The sequence below is a fragment of the Onychostoma macrolepis genome, chromosome 11 (assembly GCF_012432095.1).
Source record: "Onychostoma macrolepis isolate SWU-2019 chromosome 11, ASM1243209v1, whole genome shotgun sequence".
Taxonomy (NCBI): domain Eukaryota; kingdom Metazoa; phylum Chordata; class Actinopteri; order Cypriniformes; family Cyprinidae; genus Onychostoma; species Onychostoma macrolepis.
This window is the reverse complement of record NC_081165.1, coordinates 6983082-7008416: the sequence shown is the minus strand read 5'-3', so window position 1 is coordinate 7008416 and position 25335 is coordinate 6983082. Positions and strand designations below refer to the sequence as shown.

Below are 25335 nucleotides of genomic sequence, written 5' to 3'. Positions count from 1 at the left end.
GTGAAATTACTGAACCTACACACAGGAGCCTGAGAAAAATACTCATCTTAGAAGAAAATTTCATCTTTTTCATTTGAATTCTTCAATTACAGAACCAACGGTAAACACTGATTCATTGAGGTTGTTTTTAATGTTTATATTTCTGCCTTTTTATTCACTAGTATGTGAATTAAAAGTTGTAAAGTGTCAATTAAAAGAGCAAGTATCGGAAATAGTTTTATGAATTTTACATTCAGGAAAGTAAATTCCTATAATATGACATATTTCAGTAGTAGTATTATTTGAAGCAGTTGCAGCACATGCTTTCAGAAATGTGCGGTATGCTGCGATCCAGAGCATTTACTCACACGTTACTCACCTTCTGCCCTTCTCTCTGTTGAGCCTGACGTTATGAAGCCTCAGTATTGTGCTATGTTGTGTTTGGCTGCGGTTTGGTGTTATCTCGAGCATCATATGCTGTGGCAGAGCTCTGGATTGAGTAGAAAGCAGGTAAATTGTTCTGCACCAGCCTCCTGTCATCGGCCGTCACATGTCAAGAGGGCAGAAATGTGATACAGGCCTCCAGTAAACCCGGCCGTGATATATGCACAGCTCTTTTTCATCTGACTTTTAAAGCAGAGTTGTGATTTACTAAATGACATTTACTCTGACTCCGATTATAGTTTGTTCTGTAAAATGATGCAGGTTGGCATATTGCTGAATCTGTTTTTGGTCATTCAGAGTGATTAACATCAGCCTCCACTGCGGTTTTATTTTGAGGCCACTAGAGGTGGTTTTAGTTTTAGGCCCAACTTGTGTTGTGTTTTGTGGTATTCAGATGTTTGCTTCATAACCTGTGATGATACTCCCTCTGTTTATGCCTGTGAATGACGCTGATGGTTACGTCTTCCATGGCTGGTGACTCCTCTGTGTTTCCAGATAACTCTTCAAAACAGTATGTGGAGAAACTCCAGCAGCCGTGCATGTGTGTGTGACTGGTGTGTCTCTCCTCAAGCGGATGTCGGGCTGCTTTGACCCGCTGGAACGCTCTCCTCTCCATCAGCCGGTCATGTGACCCGGTGACAGTGGATGGAAATACACAATCACAGCCGTTTTTTGCTCGCTGTTGCACGGCTGCCACTTCAGCTATTTATAATGTGTGCCAGAGAATTTCCTGAGCACATGGCTAATCTATTACAGCTTTTGGGAGCCGAGCATCATCCCTTAAAATAGCTCTGTTTCTGCATCACTTTGCCGGGTCAGAACGTGCACGACGCAGTTCTCTGGTGAAAGACCTCGCTTTGCTGAACTTTGCTTTACGCTTTATCAGGAACTGAATGAACGCCGCCTTTCAAAGGTCGCAGACAAGCTTTCTTATCTTTATGTTCATTGTTCTTCACATCAAAGATGATTTTGAGGACTCTTACCATGGAAGACTATATAACTGAAGTTGATAAAATGCTGTCTTGTGGAAATTGGATGAATTTTAGAAGTTTATTGTACACCATGTTGACTTGAAAATGTGAAACAGACATGTTTATCCACTGACACTAGGGGAAATGAGCACTTCTGCTAATAGTGCAATATTACCATTAATCTCAATAGTAATATGACTAAATTGATTTATATATTTAATATCTCTCTACTGAAATCTTACTGATTCCAAACATTTGAATGGCAGTAATTTTTAATGTTTTTTTTTATTCTCAAGGCTGCATTTAAGATAAAACAAACAAATGTTTTCTGTGTGAATATATGTTGAAATGTCATTTATTTCTGTTATCACAGCTAAATTTTCAGCATCATTACTCCAGTCTTCAGTGTCACATGATCCTTCAGAAATGATTCTAATATGCTGATTTATTATCAATGTTGGAAAACAGTTTTTGCTGCTTTAATATGTAGCTATATGTATATGAAGTCAGTACTTTTTTCTTTTTTCCTGAAACAAATTAAGTTTTATTCAGCAACGATGTTAATTTGTTAAAAAGTGGTAGTAAAGACTTGTATTATTAGAAAATATTTCTATTTTGAATAAATGCTGTTCTTTTTTTTAAACTTTCAAGAAATCCTGAGGGAAAAATAAATAAATATTTTGATAATAGTTTTTTTTTTTTATAACTACTTGTACAAAAATAGATCGCTGTGCCTCACCAGATGAATATTTCTACTATGTCATTGAGTGACTGTATCATTTGGGTTTCGTGGCGAGCGTGTTTGTCGTGATTGCAGGTATCTGGCGTGTTCAGGAGGAAAGCGTGGCATGCTCCGCTCTTCTGCTCGCCAGCTGAGCTCTAATTGAAGCAGGCCTGAAACGCTGACTGTCATCTTTCCTGCTGAACAAAGGCTAAAAACAGCTGCTGGCAACAGAAAGATAAGACCCCCACTGAAGCCGTACCTGTTCAGCAGCAGTCTCCTCTCTGCTTCAGGAGAGACAGAGTTCCCTCTCTGTGTGCATGCCCACGGAAGATCAGATTTCAGACGCTGAAGCAAAAAGGCCATTGTTCTGCAAATATAAAATTGGGGGTTTGTTTCTTTTACTGCACATTTGCCAAGAAGTTGCAAAAGTGTAATTTGCATCAGAGGCTGTGTGTTATTTTGATGTTCTGTGAATGTAGGTGGGCTCACATTTGTAACTCAATCCCGTTCTGGCTTGACGTTTGAAGTCTCCAGTAGTAGGGGCAGACTTTGATCGCTTATGCTCATAATGACTGTCTTTCAGTAGATCAAACATTGGCTACATCTCTTCTAACGCTGATAGTCATCTTTTATGGCTCCTGCAGTTCCCAACAAAGGTTGCCGTGAGGTTTTAACCCGCTTTAAATGTCTCAGAAAATACAGACTCGCTGAAGTGTGAAATTCAACAAGTAGGCTGAAGGAAGCATCGCTCTCCAGTTGATGACTTTTCTTCAGGTGTTCATGTGTGAATGGTGTCTGCGTGTCAAGCAGAAGTTCTGCTGAGAGGAAGTCATGCTAGATACATTTTCCCTGAGGAAGATGGGTAAATTAGTGTTTCATAAACAAACTTTGATTTCAGTCCCCTTTGAGTTATAATACTTATCACAATGTAACTTTAGAACAAATCAATTAACGCGAGCGTCTTCTGAGACGTCGAGTCTTGTCTGGAGTCAGGAATGTTTAGCTACATTAGCTCTGGTCTTTGGTTCTTCTGTGTGAACACAAGCTGAAGTGCTGGAAAATTGAACATTCCTGCGATTGTTCACAATAAGTATGTGTAAATGATGATAGTTATTGTGTGGCTATTTGGCCAGGAGAAGGAGAACATTTGTTTACTGATGAAGACAAAAACGAAGAAATAACAATAGTTCTGGATGAGAGAGAATCCGCGACCATGAAGCTAATCACCATTTACACAGATGACAAAATGAACTGTAAGTTGAGTTGTGCTGTGATGCAGGAGGACAATGCAATCTGAGTATCTGTAGTACGTGATCTCACAGACCTGCCTCTGTGTGTGTGTGTGTGTGTGTGTGAATGAAATGCTGAACATGGGAAAACCATGGCAGTATGAATGAACAAAAGCATGCAGCTCTCCCAGAAATTTTCCAAAATATCTGTGTGAAGGGAGCTTCTGTGCTTTTTTTAAATAGCTACAAGCCTTTTCCCTGATTAGATTTTTGACCAGTCAAATACAGAAACACTAGCTGCTTACAACATTTATCTATTTGACATTTGTAATGATTGAGAGATTGCATACAATCTTTGCATTTCACCAAATCACAAGCATTATGTATATGCCATTCTCAGGTGATAAATTTGGCATCAGATTATTATTATTATTATTATTATTAAACTAATAATACATTATTTTATCTAGCCAGGAGACATACAATTTATCAAAAGTCACAGTAAAGACACTGATAATGTTGCAGAAGATTTCTATTTAATGAAATTGATGTTCTTTTGAACTTTCTATTCACAAAATGTCAGAGTTTCCACAAATATATTCAGCAGCACAGATGTTTTCTGATGATCACCAATGTTGAAATGTTTGTTGAGCAGCAAATCAGCATATTAGAATGATTTCTGAAGGATCATGTGACACTGAAGACTGGAGTAATGATGCTGAAAATCCAGCTTTGATCACACAAATAAATTACAGTTAAACATATATAGTTTTGGTCAGCATTATGGATTTATGCATCCGTCAATGCTGCCATGCAAAGGCAAAAGAGATTGATTTGGCTCAACAGTGGTCAAACTTAGTGTGGAAATGTCCTATAATACTGTAAAGCTGCTCAAGCACTATTTGGACAGTAATTGTTTCTCAGGTTTCAAAGCCATTTTCTAGATCACTGTTCTTGTTATACTCTTTTCTCCTCATTGATGTAGGTTAAATTGGATGTCAATTAGTGTTGGGCGATATGCTCAATTTTCATATCGTCCTATTACCAGCCTGTGAGATCACCAATACACAATATTATCGTGCTAATTTAGGCTATTTAATGTTTTAGCTATGTACTTAGTTTCATTGCTGGAAAGTGAACCAATTCCAGTGTAAGGCTAAAAGCAGCCTAATGTTTTTAATATGACTGAATTTGTCTTTAACATAACAAATTAATAGAAATATCATAAGTTACTAATTATAATGCTTACATTTTCTTGGTTATTCAAAAAGCAGCTACAGAAAACGAGCAAAGAACATTTACATTACCAAAGATCTCATCACAAGCTCATCCTAGCACACTTTAAAAACACTCCCGTTATAATTAGGGAATCTACACTGTAAAATGATAAATCTCTTATACTTGCATCGCACATACATCTGCATTTTGTTGTTTATGATGAGAGAATTCTCGAGTCAGAATTCAGTCAGCGCGCGCTGAACAACGCAACTCGGCTGTTTCAGTGATCTGAACGCCTCTGATTGGCCGTTACATTCATAAGCTTAGCATAATCGTGTGTGATTAGTTATAACGCGCAATGCTGAAAAATAAATACAACGCAACAAATAAGCCCTGATATTAAAATTAGATACAATTACTATGCTAATAATAATAATCGTCTTGCTATCGTCAAAGGCAATGCCACAGGCGATATCTCTGACTATTGTCGATACATGATACTATCGTCCATCGGCACAACCCTAATGTCAATAAAATTCAGCAATCACCTGTAGATACTGAAGACCTCCTCTAATCACATCATCTAAAACTATTCATTTCACCAATCCTGTTCAAATATTGCTTTTGACAACACCTTGCCCTGTTAATGTTTGTTAAAAGCAGAGTGTCGTTCAGCGTTTCCCAACCCTGTTCCTGGATGCACGCCAGCAGTTCACATTTTGGATGTCTGTCTTCTCTGACCCGTCCGTTTCAGGTCCTGGAGTCTGAGCTCATTTGAGCTGAATGAGGTGTGTTTGATCAGGAAGAGTGTAGTGTCGCTGTTTCTCTGGGAAACACGGCATTCGACACCTGTCTCTGTACAGGATTCCTCACTGATAACGAATGAATGGCCAATAACTTTCATCCCACATCTCCTCATCGCTCTCTGGAGACTATCACAGATAGGTTATCGTGTGGACGTTTACTGTGTGCTGCAGCCTTTTCTCTATTAGCTGCTCCAGCCCTGCCAAAAACAATGATGTCATCGCCGTTGCCATGGAGCGCGGTCAGACGAGCTGAAACATGCCAGTCAGGAAAATAGGCCACTTGTTTTGGGAAGTACCTCGTAAGCTCCATCATTGCTTTACTTGAGGCTGAAGTCGAGTAAATGTGTGCATGGCTTATTTTATGAGGCTCGAGTGTGGGAGAGACACCTGGCCTGGTTATTTTTTACCATCTCTATTTATCATTTTACTCTGTAAATAACTGCACCAGTGCAGAAATCCAGGTCTGGCTCAATAAATGGATCTTATAAAGTTTCTCAGGCTTAGTTAACCTCATCCCAAGTGGAAAGTCCCATTGGAGAGAGCGTGCCAGTTGTAATTTTCCGGCCTAACTCCTACACAGCGTCTGTAAATGCACCCAGTGCCCTTGTACTGTACTGAGAGGAATCTTACAGTTCTGTGTCGTAATGACGCTTCAGTGCATTACTTCTGCAGATTCTTGCGACTCGTTTGATTGCAAAGGCAGAGATTGATTGCGTTTACAATGCAAGTATTGAGACTTTGCCATGTCAGTGTATCAATGCAGTGCACTACATATTTGAAATGCTTTCCTGCATCAGTCTAATGCTTTTTCTGCTTTGATGTGGAGGTAAGATACCAGTCAAGTGTTCTTAAAAGAGAAGAAAGTCAAAACAAGGGCTGATGAGTGAGTTTGTGATTGCTGCAGTTCTTCTCTCTGTGATGTGATGGTTTTTATGTTCTGAATATCAAGATCAAAGAAGTGGCCTGCATTGATGAGGAGCTTTCATGTGTAATAATGCAGTGGTCGACTGGTGTGGGTTTTCATGGCCAGTACTGATATCTTGAGAGCTGAAGGTTTTTTTTTTTTTGTATATATGTGTGTGTGTGTGTATATCTTCAATGCATATGTTGTAATTCAGTGCAATTAATTAACATGTCATTTAAAACTAGTCAGGCAGCACCAAATGAGTGAGACAACAAATCCATTGATGTTTACTTGTGTTTTTAGATACAAAAAGCTGCGAGGCCCATCTAGCGCATATTTACATGAAAAAACTCATTAAAAAGCAGCGGAGCTTTGTAAACCGCTCAGAGTAATCATGTCATCTCCATAAGAACGATATGATTGCCAGAACAAATTTACTGGGCTTTTTGAAAAGGTCCTGTTCACATATGATCTCTTAATGGTAATTATTCCGGTAATTTACCAGTAAAGACAGTATGTGTGAAAGGGGCTAAACTCTTCCTCTGTATATGCTGTGAGAATTGCTTAGAGTTCAAGCTTGGAAAACAATGTGCATTATCTCACTAGATTTGTAACGTAAATAATTTATAAACCTTTGCCAACACAGGAGAATATGTCAACCTATGTCTAAATGCCATGTTGTACATCACGATTTCAAAATAAAAGTTTCTGCATGTGGCCAAATATTAAAATTTATTGGATTAAAACATCGTTTAATCACGATGTAAAGCGAAACGTCACCAGGCCATTGGCGCCCTCTGCAGGTATTTGTTATAATACATAATTTACTTAAATTGGTTATGTTCATATGTATAGGCATATTACATTATGTAGCCTATTTTAACTGTTGTTCAATAAAACCATGTAATTACTTGGTTTTGATATTTTATTTGAGCCAATTATTATTGCCTCATCGTTAGTTTATATATAAATAATCATACTACAGCCTGGTTTTCACTTAGGTCTGTTTGTTAATAAAAATATCAGATTACTCAATTGTCAGAATAATCAGTAGATTACTTGATTTACCAAAATAATCATTAGTTGCAGCCATAATTATTTTCAAAATAAATTAATAAAGATTTCAAAATAAAACTGTATTTTACTTTTTGTAGTTAAAAGACAAATATTTTGTCAATGAAAATTTCTTAAAAATAGCATTCAAATTGTCTCGTTCTAGTGAATCAATTATCTGTATTTTGTCTCAGATCTAAGTATATTGTCACACCCCTAGTGTTGATAAGCAGTGATATAGCTCATCATTTTCCAAATGTATGATATAGCTTTCATTCTTCAGGTCAACCATGAAAAAAAAAAAAATCAGTTTGAATAAGGAAAGCAATAACTTTGCCATAGTATCCTTTCAAATGTTTAAGTTGCAACAGTCATTGCATGCTTTGCATGTGCTGCCCCCTCCCCCCGCCCCCGGGAAAAAGTTCAGGCTCAGGGTTTTCTTTTGCTTTAACCCCTGCAAGCTTGTTGGTAGAAATGAAAGTGAAACCTGGCTAAATGACCAACTGTTTGTAAGCAACATATTTAGAAAGTATCAGAAGCAGATTTTATTTTTATTTTTTTAAAAAAGTGTTGTTTACTAGACAGATTTGCAGCAGATATGTTCACTTCTGTGTCCTGTTCTATTCTCTTGAGCTTTGTATTTGATTTGTGTGTCTGTGTGTGTGTGTGTGTGTGTGTGTGTCGAGTCGATTCTTCCTTGTCTGCTCACTCGATTCATTATGCCAGTAGTTCAGCAGATCTGCAGTTTTTGTGTTTTTCATTTTGTATTTCAGATGATGACTTGACCTTATTCTAAATCTTTCTGTACATTTCTCACACAGCCTGTAAAAGCACACTCTCCTGAAGCGGGTGATAGTGCTCATCTGTGTTAATGCCGTTCTCTTGTGTTTGCTGTAGGTGAGGCTGCTCTGAGAGGCGAGTCCAGAATGCCGGCCATGTCCCTGTCCTCTGCAGTCAGCAATCACAGGACGGGCCCTCCTCCCATCAGCCCCAGCAAGAGGAAGCACAGCGGGGACCAAGCAGACGACGACATCGACTGTAACAGCGAGCATGTGGCCAAGATGAGCCGGCTGTTTGCTGCACAGTTGTAAGTGGATCCGATTAACATCACGTGTCTGGTTTTGGATGCATCTGATGCACTGACAGACGCTCACAGCTTGTCGTCTCTCCACCGAATCTTTGGCAGTCAGGTGCTGTTTAGAAAGCCTCGTACTCAGCTGAAGTTAGGGCCGTGCGGGCGGCATTCCTGCAGAAAGAACGTGGGGAATGCTTGGGAATGTGCTGAAGAGCGAGGGCTGGAATTCCTGAGATTCTGGCAGTCGGAGCCGGAGCACATGGGCCGTTCACAGCGCCTGGCCATGCCCTCGTGGCAGAGCATTCCCTGCATTCCAGCCCCGATTGGAAGAGCAGCGTTCATTCGCCAGACACCGGATCTGCTCTTCAGTGAGGAAAAGCCACACTGGTGTGAGGCAGAGCAGCCCAGGATAATTTATGACCTGCAATTTGCTTGGTAAATTAGGACCAGTGCAGGAGCCAGTGTGAACAACAGAATGGGCTTCTCAGCCCAACGAGCTTGATTTGATCTGTGTTCGGGGCTTTGACATCAGTGTGCGCTTCTTTAACAGCACAGGCTGTTTTAAACTTTGAACGCATTTACTTTTGCAATGTTCTCGCTCTCAGATACATAAACACTATTTGATCCTCATCTTCATCTTGGCAACCTGTCAGAGCTTGTTGCCAGTTGAAAGGTTTAGCACTAGCAGGATCTGAACAGATTGCAGTTTCATAACAGCAAGTGCCCTTTTCATAACCTACACTGCGTTAACACTTGTTTTGCACCATCTCTTCTGAGTTTACTAATGCCAGATCTCCCTCATGTGCCATTTTGCTAGTTGACGTACAGAATATGCTTTAGCTTTTTTTTTTTTTAATACAATTTCAAAATGTTTGTTTAGTGCAAATGGATTGGATTGTGTGAGCAGTTGTATCGTTGAGTTCACACTTGTTTTAAGAATTACTGGTAAACTATTAAATTACTGATCATTAGTAAACCTCAGCAGAAACAAACGTGGAATATAATTGTTTACAATTAGAGTAAATAAAAATTACTTTTTTTTAATTTATTTTTTTTATAGTATTTTAAGTTTTAAAATGCCAAAATGTAAGAGTTAAAGCTAACACAATGGTCAAACAGAAGACATTGGTTTGTGTTGATGTTTTTATACCACATTTCATCTCTCTTTAGTTTTTCAACCTTTAAAACTCTTACTACACACAGGCCTGGAGTTTCGGAAAGTTTTTGCAAAATGTTTCCTTGTTTTTCAAGAGCAGGAGTACATTTACATTTGAACTCTGAGGACTGAGTTGTTGGTGTGCCTCTGTATTGCTCCAGGACATGTGATTTTCATCGGGTGGAGGTGAATGAGGCGCTCTTGACTGTTTTTGTGGGGAGTTTGCGGCTGACACCGGACACCGCGGCTCAGGTTTCCATGAGGGTGTTTCTCTATAGAAGGGAATGAAGGAGTGGGGGCTGGGAAACCTCGCTTCCTGTGCCTCTCCTCACTATAATCTTCTGTTTTCAGCATTTCTGGCCCTCTGTTGTTAGAAATGCACAGAGAGTGTATACGGTTATGTTTCATGTTAAGCTTGTTTTTGATCTGAAAGGGGTTTGTCCACATGTTAGGTTATTGTACGGTTTAATTCTGGTCTCTTTTGCCAGACTAAACGGTTTGAAGTATAGTTAAAACTTCCTCGTAAGGCTAGTACAACTGGAAACTCAGGGAGACATATTGTTGTGGAGTGGGCTTCGTGTCAGGGTGGGGGACATTTTCTTGTTTTCACTGCTGCCATGAAAACAAAGGGCCTCTTATCCGGTCAGCCCACTGCGTTCTGGAAGCTTGCTCCGGCCTGTCCCACCGGAGATGCCCCACTGTAGACGTCTACAACAAAATAAGAGTCCCTCTTGTGTACTAAATGACTGATCTTTCTTTTAAAGTTTTGCAGATCAGAAATGCAACAGGCTTGATCCATGTGTTCACCTAGATTTCACCCAGTGCCGAGGGGTTTTATGACCGTGTTCCTGTAGAAAGTGTATTTCAGAGCGATCGACGGCAGCTTGTGTTCTGCTGGGAACTTGGAGACTCGGTCTTTCTCATGCATCCGTGGCCAGCCAAACGGAGAGTCATGCGCAGGCTGTGCCAGCGTGGTTAGGGTTTATAAAATAATGTTTTTCTGCTAACTTTTATATATAAACAAACACATGACTGGCTCATTGGTGTTTGGATTATAATTTGTCAAAGCAGTGAGGTCTGAAGTTAGCCAGGCACTTTGAACCGATTACACGCAGTGCTTATGGATCCAACTCTCAAACTGCCATTTACCTTTTTGGCTGCTTATTCTTAATCTGAGCCAAAAATAAGCAACGTGCCAAAATGTTCTAGTTGCTTTAGTAACCACATTTAATATTTACAAATGGGAAGTTAATGAAGTCATTTAAGAAATGTAACAGTATAGTTAAACAGTATTGTGCTATTAATAAAGCTTGTTGGCTGATTTGTAATAAGAATGCTAGAAATATGGCTAATAGTGAGCAGCGTGAACATTTCCAGAGAATGGACTGCTTGTATCCTGTGGTTCTGCCTTCCTCGCTTTGATTTCTCCCAGATGTTTCCTGTATCTTTGTGGGCGAGCTTCCAGTGACTTAAAGGAGAAATAAGAGAGAAATCTTCCTGCCAAGATCTGTGGTGGAATCGTGAGGTTTTCCTGCACGGCTGTGAAATGCAATTATGATAAAATGTCCCCGGTTTTATTGGCCTGCATCTGTGACTGAAGTGAGTCTAGCAGAGTTCACATCACTTCAGTGGAGTTTGGAGCAGACTTTATTGAAGTAAGCGTAAAAGTTAACTGTTTGGCTTTTAAGAGGAAATTCTAAAATCGTATTAAAAGTGATGTTAAAGCGTTTGCTTCTGTTTTTGTGTACGTTTATTCCTGTATCGTATGTTTTGACTGTTCAGTGATGTTTGGATTGATGCGTGGCTTCATCAAAATGCACGAAAGCTTCGTGTTCTAATGGGAAAATGCATTTCTTCTTGGAGCAAGAGTCTTGAAAGCACTGGTGGATTGTTGCCAGAGCATTTAGCTCACATCAGAGAGGAGCAGCAGGAACTGAAAGATCTCATCAAAGGGCCTCATTGCTGTTTCTTTTCAAAGGATCTTGGGTGAAGAGGCTTTTAGCAGGTTTTTATGAATGTTATTGTGCTCCTTATTGAGCTGATCTTACTGCTATTATATGATGCCTAAACCATACACAACTTTGTGTCCTTGTATTATGGTGTAAATGTGTGTTCACGGCAGCAAAACTTTGGTAGAAAGCTTGTCTTGTAAATAGTGTGGCAGTGTATGAAGTACAGGAGTCATTTGCAAACAAAGCAGCTTTCTGTTGGTCTGCACAGTGATGTAGCATAGATTCTTATTCAAATGACTGGGTTTTCTTGTGAAAATTTGATAAATGTAACCTTATATAATTTGCTGTAAATTGTTTTGTGGAGCATAAAGATATTTCCAAGACGGTCAAAAATTTAAGTGACCTGTTTTATTTTGAGTAGCTCAGTGTTTCTTTTCTCTCTCATGTAGTAATGTAAAGTAGTCCTCCTGATAGCTGTGCACATTTACAGCGGCGTTTCCATTGTTTGACACATTCTACAGGGTTCCCACGGATCCTTGAAATCCTTGAAAGTTTGTGAATCTGATTTAAAATTTTCAAGGCCCTGGAAAGTTTTTGAAAATAAACAAACATGGAAACAGGTGCTTGAAAATTCCATATTATTCCCTCCGGTCCGCTAATGTGTTATTTCGCCAACACTGTGCATACTAGCTTGCTTGATTTACGTTACATTTATGCGTTACGTTAAGTGTTTCCCACGTGAGGTGCTTTGTGTTGTCCGTTGCCATGACGTTCACACGAAACTACTACGATGGTACCTCAACGTTTCACAGACACACCGTGAAACACTGCAAAAATAGGCTGAAACGTGATGACTGGAAAATGCAAGTTTCAAGATATGTGGCTCACCAAAGAAGATTACAAAGAATGGCTTGCCAGAGAGCCAAAGGATGTAATGTTGAATTGCTTTGCTTGTTAAGATAATGTAAAGCCATGAGGCAAGAAAAACTTAAGCATATTCATATATCTTAAAACTTACATGAGCCTAAGCTCTTTTCAATAAAATCCATGCAAAAGTTAATATCAGATCATTTTGGAATACAGTATAGTATGTACCAAATATTATTCAATTTTATGCAAAACAGAAATACGACAAATATCAGATTTCTGTCATATGGCCAAAAATAAATGCAAAAGAAAAAAAATGCTTTTTTGCATAGTTGTTTGACACATGAAAACTGTAACAATATATCTTACAAGGTGACGCGATGTAACCATTGCTCTCACTTGAAATGTGTCCCCACATTAAGTCCTTGAATTTGAGGGTATTGGACCTGGAAAGTCCTTGAAAGGTCCTTGAATTTGTAGTTAACCAAGGTGTGGGAACCCTGATTCTAATGTCACAGTGTAACCTTTCAGGCCTACAGTGGTGCTGTCAACATGCTATCTCAACTTCTTGAGGTCAGTTAGACATATGTGTACACGGTGTATGTATTACAGTGAAAGCGGATCTCGCTGAGGAGGAAGGGACTGTGAAGGAGTAGCTTCTGACAGTAAGACAGATTTCCCTCCACAGCTTTCCATTAGTTATTGCGAGGACAGTAATTTCCGGTAGACGTAACAGTTTACTTGCAGATGCTTCGCTCGCCAATTGCGTTGCCAAGTAACGGGCAATTTCAAGGATAGCAGCCCACACAACGGAGACCCGACAAAATCTCCAGCGTTTGTCCTCCACGAAGGTGGAGCACGGTCACCAAACTGAGGTTACGAATTCTGCGCTGAAAGCATTTCCTTCAAATACCTGATTAGAGCTCTCTTGTGTGCCCGGTGAAGGGTATTAAGTTCTCTTCCTGTGAAGCACAGATGAAGCCTTTTGAATAGTGCACTTGGCCCCTCGCTGGGCCTCCGCTCTGCTGGCAACAGGAGACTGATCGTTCCGGAAGGGTGGAATAGTGCTTCTGGGCTTTGCTGCATGTGTGTCTATTCTTTTAAGAGGGAAAAGAAAAACAGGAAAGGAGGTCGGTACTGGGAAAGGGCCTTTTGTAGCGAGCCATCTGAGCTAATACAGAGCTGGAGACGAGATTTGAAGAAGTAGAACAAAACTTGCTTTAGAACAGTTGAGATTATGGAGCAGCCGTTGCTATGCAGTAGGGCTGGGTGATTTTTCAGATTTTATCAGTTAAATCGAATTTAATGTTTTGCCACGATTTTATTAATTTTTTTATAAATCGAGCAATCTTGATTTGGAATCGAAATATTATCAAACGTTACAATTAGTCACTTTGACAATATGCTAATGATAACAGTAAAGAGAAAAGAATGATCCAATCGCATGTCACGTGATTAACTGCTCATGTGTGACGCGCTCTGTGAAGGACCATACATAAATCGTTAGGTGCCAAGAATGCGCTTGTGTGTTAACAAAGATGTAACGTGGGCAGTGGAATAGGAAAAAATGCAAGAAGATGGGAGTTAACTTCTTTTAACTTGAGCGGCGTGTTTTTAGAAAGTCGTTTCATGCAAGAGACATGAGCGCAACAGTCAAATACTTCCATGTTTACATAGAAAAACAATGTAAAAGCAGCACAGTTGAATAAAATACCTGCAAAGAACTACTACTGTATGTTTGATATTTCACGTTTGCATCATGGTGACAGACTGAAAGCTGCTGTTGTTGTTATAGAACATTTATAGTTAATAGTCTACTGCTGTTATACCTTTTATTTTGAATTTGAATTACCTTGACTTGTACAAACTTGTCATACATATGTTCAGAAATAATACAAGTTTGTAGTTGTAGTCCATGCGTCTTTCCTGCAAAGGTATTTAACAAGTGATTTGTTTAACATTTACATCATGTTGACAGCTTCATGTAGAATTTTCTTAACTAGAGGGTTAATAAAGAAAAAGTTTCTTGAATCATGTTGTAGTAACATTTTCAAGTTGACTAGTTAAAAATCAAGAATCGGTCAAACGAAAAAAATTGAGATTTATGTTTTTGCCATTATTGCCTAGCCCTACTACGCACTAAACAAACGCTTGAATGTAAGCGACGGGGACTCTGTCCAATCCACTCTTATCGAGTCATCGACTGCTCGCGGGAGGTGTACGTTCTTGCCAGGCCTGCTGAATGCAGCATTAATAGCTCTGCTTGTTTGTGCCGCTGGACGTGGGCCTCAGTACAATCCCTCCTTTGTTTGTCTTGCAGAGGCAAGCCTGCCAATGGGGACTACCGCAAGGACCCCCGGGATCGCAGCCGCAGCCCCATAGAGCGCATCGGCGCCTCCCCGATGAGTCTTGTTGGTGGTCACCTGTACGCCCACATGCCCAGCCTGGCCATGGACCAGCCTCTCGCACTGACCAAAAACATGGACGCCACCCGCACTGTCGCCATCTCGCCCACTGTCAGCCCCGTCGAGCGCCAGCAGGTAACTCCAGCACTGCCATCATTTGCTCAGCCTCATGTCGTTTTAAACTTGCATGACCTGTGACTCTTTCTTATGCAGAACACAAAAAGATGTTTTGAATAATGCTGGCAACCCAACAGTGTTTTTTGGCCTCTTGTATTTGTTGTCCATATAATAGAAGTCAATGGGAACGGAACTGTTTGGTCATTAACATTCTTCAAAACATTTTTTATGCTCCACAGAAAAAATCAGTCAACATGAGTCGTCAAACATGAGGCTGAGTAAATAATTTTCATTTTTAGGTAAACTCTCCCTTTAAAGGAAGCAGAAAGCTTTGTACCTTTTTCCTTCATGTAAATAAATGCTAAAGTATGTTTGGCTTTGTCTAGATATTGATGTTTAGAGTCTTTGTTACTCATCAAAACATGTATAATAAGAGTTATGCGTTGGTATGAATCTTGCTGGGCCAAAAACTGCCCTGAAACCATGTTGAGCTACATTTCAGTTTCCAAGAAAAGTCAACTATCCACTGATGAGAACAGAAGACTTTATTAATTCAGCTCATGAACAGCAGGTGTCTACAGTGTAGAGAAATCTAAAAGCACTTTTTTTTTGTAGTTGTTTTTGTGTTTGTTTGTTCGGACACTTGCTCTGCTGCTCATCTCATACGTGTGTGTGTGTGTGTGTGTGTGTGTGTGTGTGCAGAATCGTCCCTCTGTGATCACATGTGCCCCAGCGAACAACCGTAACTGTAACCTCACCCACTGCACCGTGTCTCACAACGGCTGCTCACCCGGCCTGACTTCAAGCTACCGCAGACCCTCCAACTGTAAGTACAAACTACCCTCACTGTCCACGGATGGGCTACAGATTGATGTCCAATGACTTTTTTTCCCTTAATGAATTCACTTAATAAAGATGCCATGTTCTCTGCAGAGGGAACTGTTAGATGTTCAGTAAATTAAGTTAACGTGAAACGTGATTTTGTGTAATCATATTACCAGTAGAAGAAATGGAGCAATTGTGACATGCAGGAAGTGACATCGTTCAGAACATTTCTAGAGGGTGGTCTAATTATTTAGGTTTTATAATTGTTCATATAATTGAATGTTGACAACATTAGTCAAGATTAAACCCCTCAATGTCAAGGTTTCGACATTTGATTTAAGGACCATAAAATCGTTTTAGTAGGGATGTAACAATTCACGATGCTTATTTCACAATATGATTCTCACTTTTTTTTTTTGGTTTTATTTAGATTTAAGACTAATTATAAATGAGAAGGTGTCCTTTTATTGTTACTTAGACAAAATGCTGCACATTTCTTTGTGAAAATGAAATATGCCAAATAACAAAACTAAATTGAAATTTTAAAACAACACCCAAATCAAATAACAAAATAAATCTCTTCATATAAACAAAGGCTTTGTCTGTGCTATTTCCATTTAAAATCAGAGGCAACCACTACATTTTAGTTCTTAATCTAAAATAGACCGTCTTATTTCAGATTTGAAGCAAAAACTGAATGCTCTGACTTTAGTTTTGAGAAATGAATTATACTACATAAACATATCTGCATGAAACAAACAGCAGATGAGGTGAATGAAAATGCAGATTCACTCTCTGCCAGCAGGTGGCGCTTATGGAACAGCAGTGATACAGCGTTTCCCTGGTTACCGCTGTAAACAAAGAAGCACTGCTCTTATGAACACTAATATGCATTATACAGAGGCAAGATGAAAATATCATCTACGCTTTTCTGAGGACAGTCAGTTCCCGTCAGAGAATTTTCTGCTAGGCAAATTTGAATTTAATTACTTTTCTAGAGACAAGTCAACCTACAGAACTGGAAAGCATCAATGAATCCTTTCATTGTAAATCTGATGTCTTAAGTTATCTCTCTATAAAGTTCTCAACTTTTTTTTTTTTTTTTTGTTGAAGTATCTATAGGGAGCATATTAAACGCACGTTCTCTCTTCTTGAATCAACCATAATGAGTTACAAAGTGTGTTTGGCTTTCAAAGTGTCACATCCATAACAGTACTGAAACCTTATGAAATCAGATTTTCCTGATCTAGCCAGCTTAGCTAGGGAAATGAAATGTCTGGACTCTCCCTGCAGGGCGTTTAGTGTTAGTATTACACACACATACGAGCGGTTCAGTTTTCTGATAAGTAGTTACATTTTACATTTTAATGCATGCAGTGCTGGGCAAACACCCCAGATTCTATCTGTGGACAGTGTCTGTGATTTTATTAAGCGCTAAGCGGTGTTTCTGTGTCCCTCAGCAAACACGGCCTGCGACCCCGTCATCGAGGAGCATTTCCGCCGCAGCCTGGGCAAGAACTACAAGGAGCCCGAGCCCGTGACAAACTCCGTGTCCATCACCGGCTCGGTGGACGACCACTTCGCCAAGGCGCTGGGCGAGAAGTGGCTGCAGATCAAGGCCAAGGGCAGCTCCTCGGCGAGCCCAGACTCCTCTCCTAACAGCCACATGGTCAACCACAATCACTCCCCTTCCCTCGTGTCTTGAACAGAGGACCAGCGAACCCCATCCCGCCTCTTCTTCCAGCCGCTTCACTCTCAAAGCATGCATGTTTTAGCAGAGCTGACGTATAGCTATGTACATAAGAACAAGACGAGGAGGTGCTCCTTTAACTTTCAGTTGTGCTTTTGATTCTTTTCTTTTGTTTGTAAGTATGCTAGTATACTTTTAGCTTGGCTGTTGCATTATGGGATGCCCATACCTTATTTTTAGTTTTTTCCCTTTGTTTTTTGAGATAAAGATCAGCCAGACACTATCGAACCATCTGCCTCAGATACCAAAGAAACCGCTGATGCAAACCTTTTACCCAGAAGCCATTCTTCCATCGCACTCTTTCTTTCTCGCTCTCTCCCGGTTGAATCTGTACGTGTATACTTGAAACGGAAGGCCTGGACTGATTTTGCACTATGGATGGACGGATGCGAGTGTAGCGTCGATGGGATGTTCAGAAGACGTTTCGAAGGTGGTGCGGTTCACGTGGCTTTCGCAGGAAACCTTGGTCAGGGGAGGGAACCCGTTTTGGGTGGCTTGGGCTCTCGCTTCTCTACGGCGCTGACACAACTGGACTGCGGCAGACGTGGGCATTCTTCTCGTTTCGGATGGGTTTTTCCCAGGCACTGTGGTTTTAGTAGAGTAGACTAAAGGTTTAAGGGTAAACTAGTGCTTATAAGTGCATGTGTTTTTAAAATAGCTGGTATCTATTATTGTGTAGACATTTCAATCGTAATACTTTTAGCCTTTTCTTCAGATTTGATTTTATTTTTGTCAGTAACAGTCCTAGATAAACTTACTGCTGGTACAGTTGTACTCCATATTATTATTTTCTATTCAATATTCATTGTGGTAGCTGCCAGATAGAACACAGAAGAGAAATCAGCCTCCGGACAGGCCATCTATATATTAACGGTTGGTTTTGTATGTTATTAATCCGTGGTACAGGATGCTGTCGCTTTGCATGACTGAAAAAAGAGCATTCGCAGCTATGGACAGGTCAACTGTAGCGTTGACAATCTGCCGGAAACGTCGAGCTAGTTTCGTGTGTGCGCAAGTGCGTTTGTTGTTGTTCATCTTCTCTTAATTCTGCGTTCAGCTGTCGAAGCGGTTCGCCTGTACCGAATCACAAACATTCCTCCGATAGGGAACGGCGTGCAGGTCTTGTTCAGTATAGCTACTAACTAGAGACGCTCCAGCTCGTCCTTACATTCCATCGGCCCTGGATTCAAACACGACGACTGCTCTTTCTGCGTGTATTCACCACGAAGAGACCTCGAGGATTTCTGAGGTCCGTCTCTCTCTCACACACACACACACACATTTCACTACCGCTCTACTGGGTAGGACACTTTCTCACTTTTTGCTTGACACACGTTACCCTACATGCTGTAGGTAAATCACTTACTTAAAAACAAAAAAAAAGTTTTTATATAGGAAACTATAAGACCATCATTACGCTGTGCGTAACGAATGTACAGAGAAAAAAATCGTAGGTATTTTTTGAGGAACAATTAATTTGTTAATGATATGTAGTTATTTAATTTTTCCCTTGTCCTTTATTGTAATCATGCTTTTTTTTTTTTGAGAAAAAAGTTGATCTTTTTTGTTTGTAGGTTTTGTCTGTTTAAGGTTAAAGTGCAGGAACACAGTTATTCTATGAGAACACTGCGTTAGTGTAACAGCCACTTGTGTATTATTTCTGAAGGCTACTGAGTCTCGACACACTTCTGAACGGAGGCTTTCGACTGTCTCTGGAGACAATTGAACAAACAGACTCGAGTCCCAGTGACTTACTGCGCTCCAGTACCGTCGCTGGAGAGTCGAGCAACGAGGTTTTCTATTTGATGTGCGCTTCCAGGAGAACGACGACACAAACCAACATTTAAAACACTTCTCGCTGCACCTCGAGTGTACTTCTTAATGATTTGTAAATCTGTATTATACCCTCATTTCATGGCCTTGTTTCTCCTTGGAATAAAACAAACTTTTGGCAGGCCATTGTTTTGTACTTTTAAGTAGCCTCAATGAACAATAAAGTGCTCTTAAACCACAGCCGTGACTCATGATTCATCCTTTGTGAAAACAACTGATTACATTTGGGAAAATAAAATGGTTTAATGTCAGTTACTGTAATTCCACGAGTTAATTGCAATTTGTGAACACAATGAAATGATTTCACTGCTCTATCATCGCTGAGTATGTGCCAGGAAACGTAACCCTGCTTTCACAGACGAGGCTTAAGCTAGTCTCAGAACAATGACACAGTTGAGACCGCTCAAGCATACATTTTAGTCTGTCTCAAAATGCACCCCTGTAATGTTTTCTTAAGGCATTTTTGTAAAAGCTGTTTCAACATCTTAACTAAGGCCTGGTCCTGAGTTAAGCGAAGCCCCGTTTGTGAAACCAGGCCGTAGTCTTTCATCTGGCCTCATGCTCCCATTACCTACAACAGACTGAGACCACGAGCGTCAGAGAAATAGCTTGAGTTCTAACCTTGTGATTCTAGGACGTGGATACAACTCTTTGACCTAAGTGACCAAAAAGCAAGCAAATATGACAGGACATTTCAGAATGGATTGTGAATATTTCATGTTTATTATGAGCACAAATGGCAAATTTCAGAGTGCCACATTTCTAGAGTGTTACAGTGCGTTGACTGTATGATTACCAACATTCTTCAGAATATCTTCTTTTGTGTTTTGAAGATGAACCAAGTCTTTGGGTTTTTTTAACAATATGAGGATGCATAAATGATTTACATTTCTTTAAGACAGATCAACACTGGACGATGTTTAGAGCGGATCGCAGCATCAGTTTATTATTTCTGGTGTCTGTCCCGACACAGACAAGCTCTGACAGCTATAATGTGATTTCATGTGAATGGTTACGACAAATATTTCAACAAGTATATGATGAAGGGTCACTGTGCAGTGAGGTCACTGTCTGAGAAACCAATATAAGAGCACAGAAGAGAAAATCGCCACCAGTTAGAGGAGCTTCATTCGGTGTCTTCAGATGCTCTCGTCGTCGCTCATGTCCCAGATCTGCAGGACAGAAGAACAGGAGATCAGAAAGCTGTTCAAACAGAGCAGAAGTGTGAAACTGTGCAGCGTTATCATCTGATGACGGTTCATCTCAACATGCAAAACTCTTTTCAAGCGCTGATCCTACACACAACACGCATGTTTGAAGACTAAACTCCGAGACTGAAGACAAAGAGGCCAGACGCGAGTGAGTTTGCATGACGGAGGCGGATGAGCCTCTTTCTTCTGCGGCACACCTGGCTGTCAAAAGCTCTGTGTCATTGACATGCTAATAAAAGCTGAACAAAAAACAACTTCAGCAGCCTTTTCCCTTTGAAGTCTGCGCCAAGTCAAAAAAACAAAAACCCCGGAGAGATAAGCGAGAGGTAAAGAGAGCTGAAGTGAAGACGACGGGCAAACTCTACTGACCCTCAGATAATTCACTTCACACAAACACACAGCAGCTCCTCAGTCGTATAAAACCTTGCTGTGAAACTCAGAAGTGTCATGTGCCGTCAGTCTCTGTGTGGTTATCACCAAAGATCATCAACAATCTCACCCACTGGCAAAACACGGCCTTGTGTAACATTTCTGAGAGAACCCATAAATGCAGTAAATGCATAAGTGTAATATCACATCCACATTCAGCTATACACACATTCACAGCAGTTTCTGAATGAAACGAACACTAGTAGCAGTAAAACTTTTTACAATTATTTTTGTTCCTTTTCACACAAATCACGATTACTGGGAAATATTATCGATTATTTAATAAAGACTTATTTTCGTGCGGTTCCTTACACAATACTATGTTACAAGCTCAAAACTCTTTTACCATAGTGCATCATTTGCATCACATAATCAGCTTTTCTGATGTAGTAAACTTGCTCGATAGCACACCCGGTGCAGCATTACACTTGTGACGTGAAGCACTCGTGTATGAGTTCTGCGAAACACGAGTCACGATAAAAGAGCTCAAAACTCGTAGAAGCAAGACAAAAGCAACACATTTGCTTTTGTTAACATTATGAGTCGGGTTAAGTGTAGGTGCTATTTTAGTTTCAAATGCGATGTGCACTGCAACAATATACGCATGAGCCAACAAAATAAAATGTTTCAGAGAAAATGTCATGTTTTAAACATTTTTGATTAGTATGGTTTGTTAGGATAGGACAATATTTGTCTACTAATCAAAATGGATATGTATCATACTAATCAATGGAAAGCTTATTAATTCAGCTTTCAGATGATGTATAAATCTCAATTTAAATAAACATGGACCCTTTATGACTGGTTCTGTGGTCAAGGGTCACAAATGTTTAAAACCAAGGACCCTCAGCATTCCATCTTCCATTATAGTAAAATATTAATACAGTAAAATATAGCAACAACAACAAGAAGAAATTAATTCATAAATGAGAATAAAATGTTATCAAATTGAGTTTCTTAAAGAAACCCCAATAACAATTGTTTTTACTGAAGAACATGCAGTTCTGGAATCACAAAATGAATCAAGACTAATTATTTTAATAGATCAAATCAATTATCCAGTTGAATTAATTTGATATAGAAAATAAAGTTGAAAACAACCAGCTTTTGTCAGCTGCATCAGAGAAAAAGAACTGCACGTCTCTCTCTCTCTGGCCAGAAGTATTGTATTGTCGTAAAGCAGTCTCTGAAAGGCTATGAAGATCAGGAAGGTGCAGAGGTGAACGCAGCGGAGCAGGGCTGTAATCACATGAATCATCTTAATAACAGTGCAGTGCATGCATCGTTCAATTACACCAGCGCTGTAGAGTCGTCTCATGGGCGTGTGACCGCATGTCATACATGTTACACACATCAACACAAGCCCTCGGGTTATATATATACACATATACAGCATGTGTGAGAGAGAGCCAGATCAACACTATAAAGAATATTCTGCCGAACTAACACTCAGTCCCACAGGAGATTGTGTTTGTCTTCATGAAGCACAGCGCTCTGCGCCAGTCTCTTCATTCTGCAGTAATTACTGAGAGAACAGCAGAACGGACATGTAAACACAGCATCTCACATTAACCTGCCGACAGCGCTGACTTATTATTAAAGCTGTCATTACATAACAACAATTTCAGATGAATCTCCGAAGCCTTCAGCATCTCAGCTCAGAAGATTCATCATTCACACAATCACAAGCCATCTGTGCATTCACACTGAAAAATCACATCAACAAATAAACTATGAAACCGTATGAGATGTCCTGTTGTTATATAAATTATAATGAATATAAATTATATTCATATATAATTTATAACAATTTTTGTAGTTTCTAAACATAAATCTACTGAACTTCTTTCTCGACTAAATTCATAAATGTGCAGGTGACATTATATAAGTTTATTAAGTCAGTGCCCTGCATTTATAACATGCTAGACTCAAAAACTATTGCTCTTTTTCCTATAATTATTCTGAGTTATGATCTTGTAGATAATTGAGTGAATATATAAATATTCTACAAAAAAAAGAATAATAATCATGCACTCTACAAATTAATTTGTAACTATTGTTTGTTTAGTTTGTTTTGTCTTGTAAACGCTGCTTGATCTGCAGATTTCTCTCCTGATTCAGACCAGAACACTTTTTCACTGGAGGAAGCGTTGTTTGAATTAAAAACATCTTAATGCTGGATGTGTTTCAGCTTTTGTCTTCTCCAGATGGTAACTGATGGACTGGAGTGCTGTGGATTATTGTGATGTTTTTATCAGACTCTCATTCTGACGGCACCCATTCACTGCAGAGCATCCATTGCTGAGACACTGATGCAGAGACACATTTCTACAAACCTGATGAAGAAACACACTCATCCTGATCTCTGATGATCTGAGGGTTTATCACTGTATCACAACAGACCATCAATCCCAGGAGCTCAGAATATGAAATGCTACAGAGCTCAGTTTACTGTGGTTGAATACGTCTCACTTTATGAACACGACAAAATCATGTTTCAAATCACAAAAACAAACTCTAACCAACACTAGAGTCCCCACTGAAACCATCTTATTTCATCCAGTCTTGGGAACAAGTACGTCTCTGCAGCTTTGTTTCTTAAGTTTTTAGCGGCTCGAGTCGACGGGTTTGCTTGGCCCTCGTCTGCAACACGTGTAAACATGATATTCACTGAAGCCAGGATGAGCATTCTCAACACGACCAGCTCATTCCAGAACACTGCACACTACACAGGTTAACTACAACAGTAACGCTTTAGTTTCATGACTACTTCAGATGGTTTTCCATCAGCAGAGCAGAGTCCTGGAGGGCTTGGTTCCAGCCGGAGGAACGTGTCTGCTCAGGTTTAACACACGCAGGTGTGCGGATGAGGGACACAGCCGAATGCTAACCACACCAGCCATCACTCGGGGAAACTTCAGGATATGAAACGTCTTTAAAATGACTGATATCAAGAGTTTCATGCGCTCTTAGTGATGTTAAAATGTCTCATACAAACCCTCAAGTACACGGCCAGCATGTGATAAACTGGACTTGACTAGAGGAATAGCATTTTTATCATACAGTTTTGTTGCCTTGTGTCCTTTTTGAAGCTTCGCTGCTTTATTCATTTAAGCTGAACAGAAAAGAGCAAACTCCTTTTGTGCTCCAAAGAAAATGATACAGGTCTGAACAAATGATGGATCAGTAAATGATGACAGAACGCTCATTTCTTTACAGTCACAGTTCACTCCAAAATGAAAATAAATGAATGCATGAATGAAAATAAGCTTTTTTTTGTTCTTCAATGGTAACCAAACCATTTTGGTATCAAACAGGTTTGGAAGGACATGAGGGTGAGTAAATGATGACAGAATGCAAGTATTTCTCAGCCGGTAAGCGGTCGAGCGGCTGGATACGGTGCACAGAAACACACTCGCAGGCAGTGAATGTTTGCCGAGACGAGTGTGTGTGGATCGGAGGAGATGAAGCGCTCTGTTGTCTTTGTGTCTCAGGAAGGAACAGGCTGAGCTTTCGTCTGAGATGAGATACAGAGTCAAGCAAATTGGCTCCCAGAGGTCATTCTGTCAGCTGTTCCAATAACAGCGTCAGCGCAGGCGAACAAGGCACTGACGCTGCCCACAAACAGCACAGAAATCAGCCTTATTTTACATTCAGTCTGCCATTCCATCACCCTGTTGCTTTTACAGCTTAAAAACATGATTTGTGCCATTTCTACACATTTAATATAAATGTATTAAATAAATTGTATAATATAATAAATCACGAGCAGTGAACAACATTTTTACAGCATTGTTTTTTGTTTTTAAATTCAGGTTAATTTTGATTTATTAAAACACTATTCTAGTGTTGCTGGTTTGTTATAATGTTCTTGATTGTCATTGTTAGACACTCACCCGTGGTTTCACAGACAGGGTTTAAGCCTAGTCCCAGACTAAAGTGTAAATCTGAGCTGTTTCAACTGAAGGAATCTTGCACTGATTGATCTTAAAATACATCAGTGCCTTTGTTTTGTCTCAAGAGGGACACCAGTAATGTTTTATCTAAGGCATGTTTATAAAAATCACTTAAATGTCCTAATTGAACTATGGCCTAATCCTGGCTTATTTAAAAAAACAATAAAACAAATCCTTGCTACGTGTTCTGCGTTAAGCTAACAGACTTGTTACAGCACGTGCGTATCGTTGCTCTTTTGTTGATTTTGATTGCTTCTGTTGTCCTCATCTGTGAGTCGCTTTGGATAAAAGCATCTGCTAAGACTAAATGTAATGTAAAAAAAAAAAGTTTTATTAGTTTTAGTTAACATTAATAACCCTGCTTTGAATTAAATAAACATTAACTGAAATAAAATCAATAAATATTGAAGTATTAAAATAACTATAAATCA

General features: G+C 39.7%; 2 protein-coding genes across 5 annotated transcripts in view; one reads left to right on the top strand and one right to left on the bottom strand.

Moving 5' to 3' along the window:
* The window catches only part of vgll4b (vestigial-like family member 4b), a 37449-nt gene extending 17961 nt beyond the window's left edge, over positions 1-19488 (top strand). For all 4 annotated transcript variants that reach the window (XM_058791265.1, XM_058791264.1, XM_058791266.1 and 1 more), the window contains 4 exons: positions 8226-8415; positions 14699-14918; positions 15603-15726; positions 17186-19488. In XM_058791265.1, coding sequence (XP_058647248.1) covers positions 8226-8415; positions 14699-14918; positions 15603-15726; positions 17186-17430 — 779 coding nt within the window. In that variant the 3' untranslated portion in view covers positions 17431-19488. The remainder of the gene's footprint in view (positions 1-8225; positions 8416-14698; positions 14919-15602; positions 15727-17185) is intronic.
* A 520-nt stretch (positions 19489-20008) lies between these two features.
* Positions 20009-25335, bottom strand: part of atg7 (ATG7 autophagy related 7 homolog (S. cerevisiae)) — a 96915-nt gene continuing 91588 nt past the window's right edge. The window contains exon 20 of the mRNA XM_058791243.1: positions 20009-20480. Within this exon, the coding sequence (XP_058647226.1) occupies positions 20448-20480 (33 nt within the window). The 3' untranslated portion in view covers positions 20009-20447. The remainder of the gene's footprint in view (positions 20481-25335) is intronic.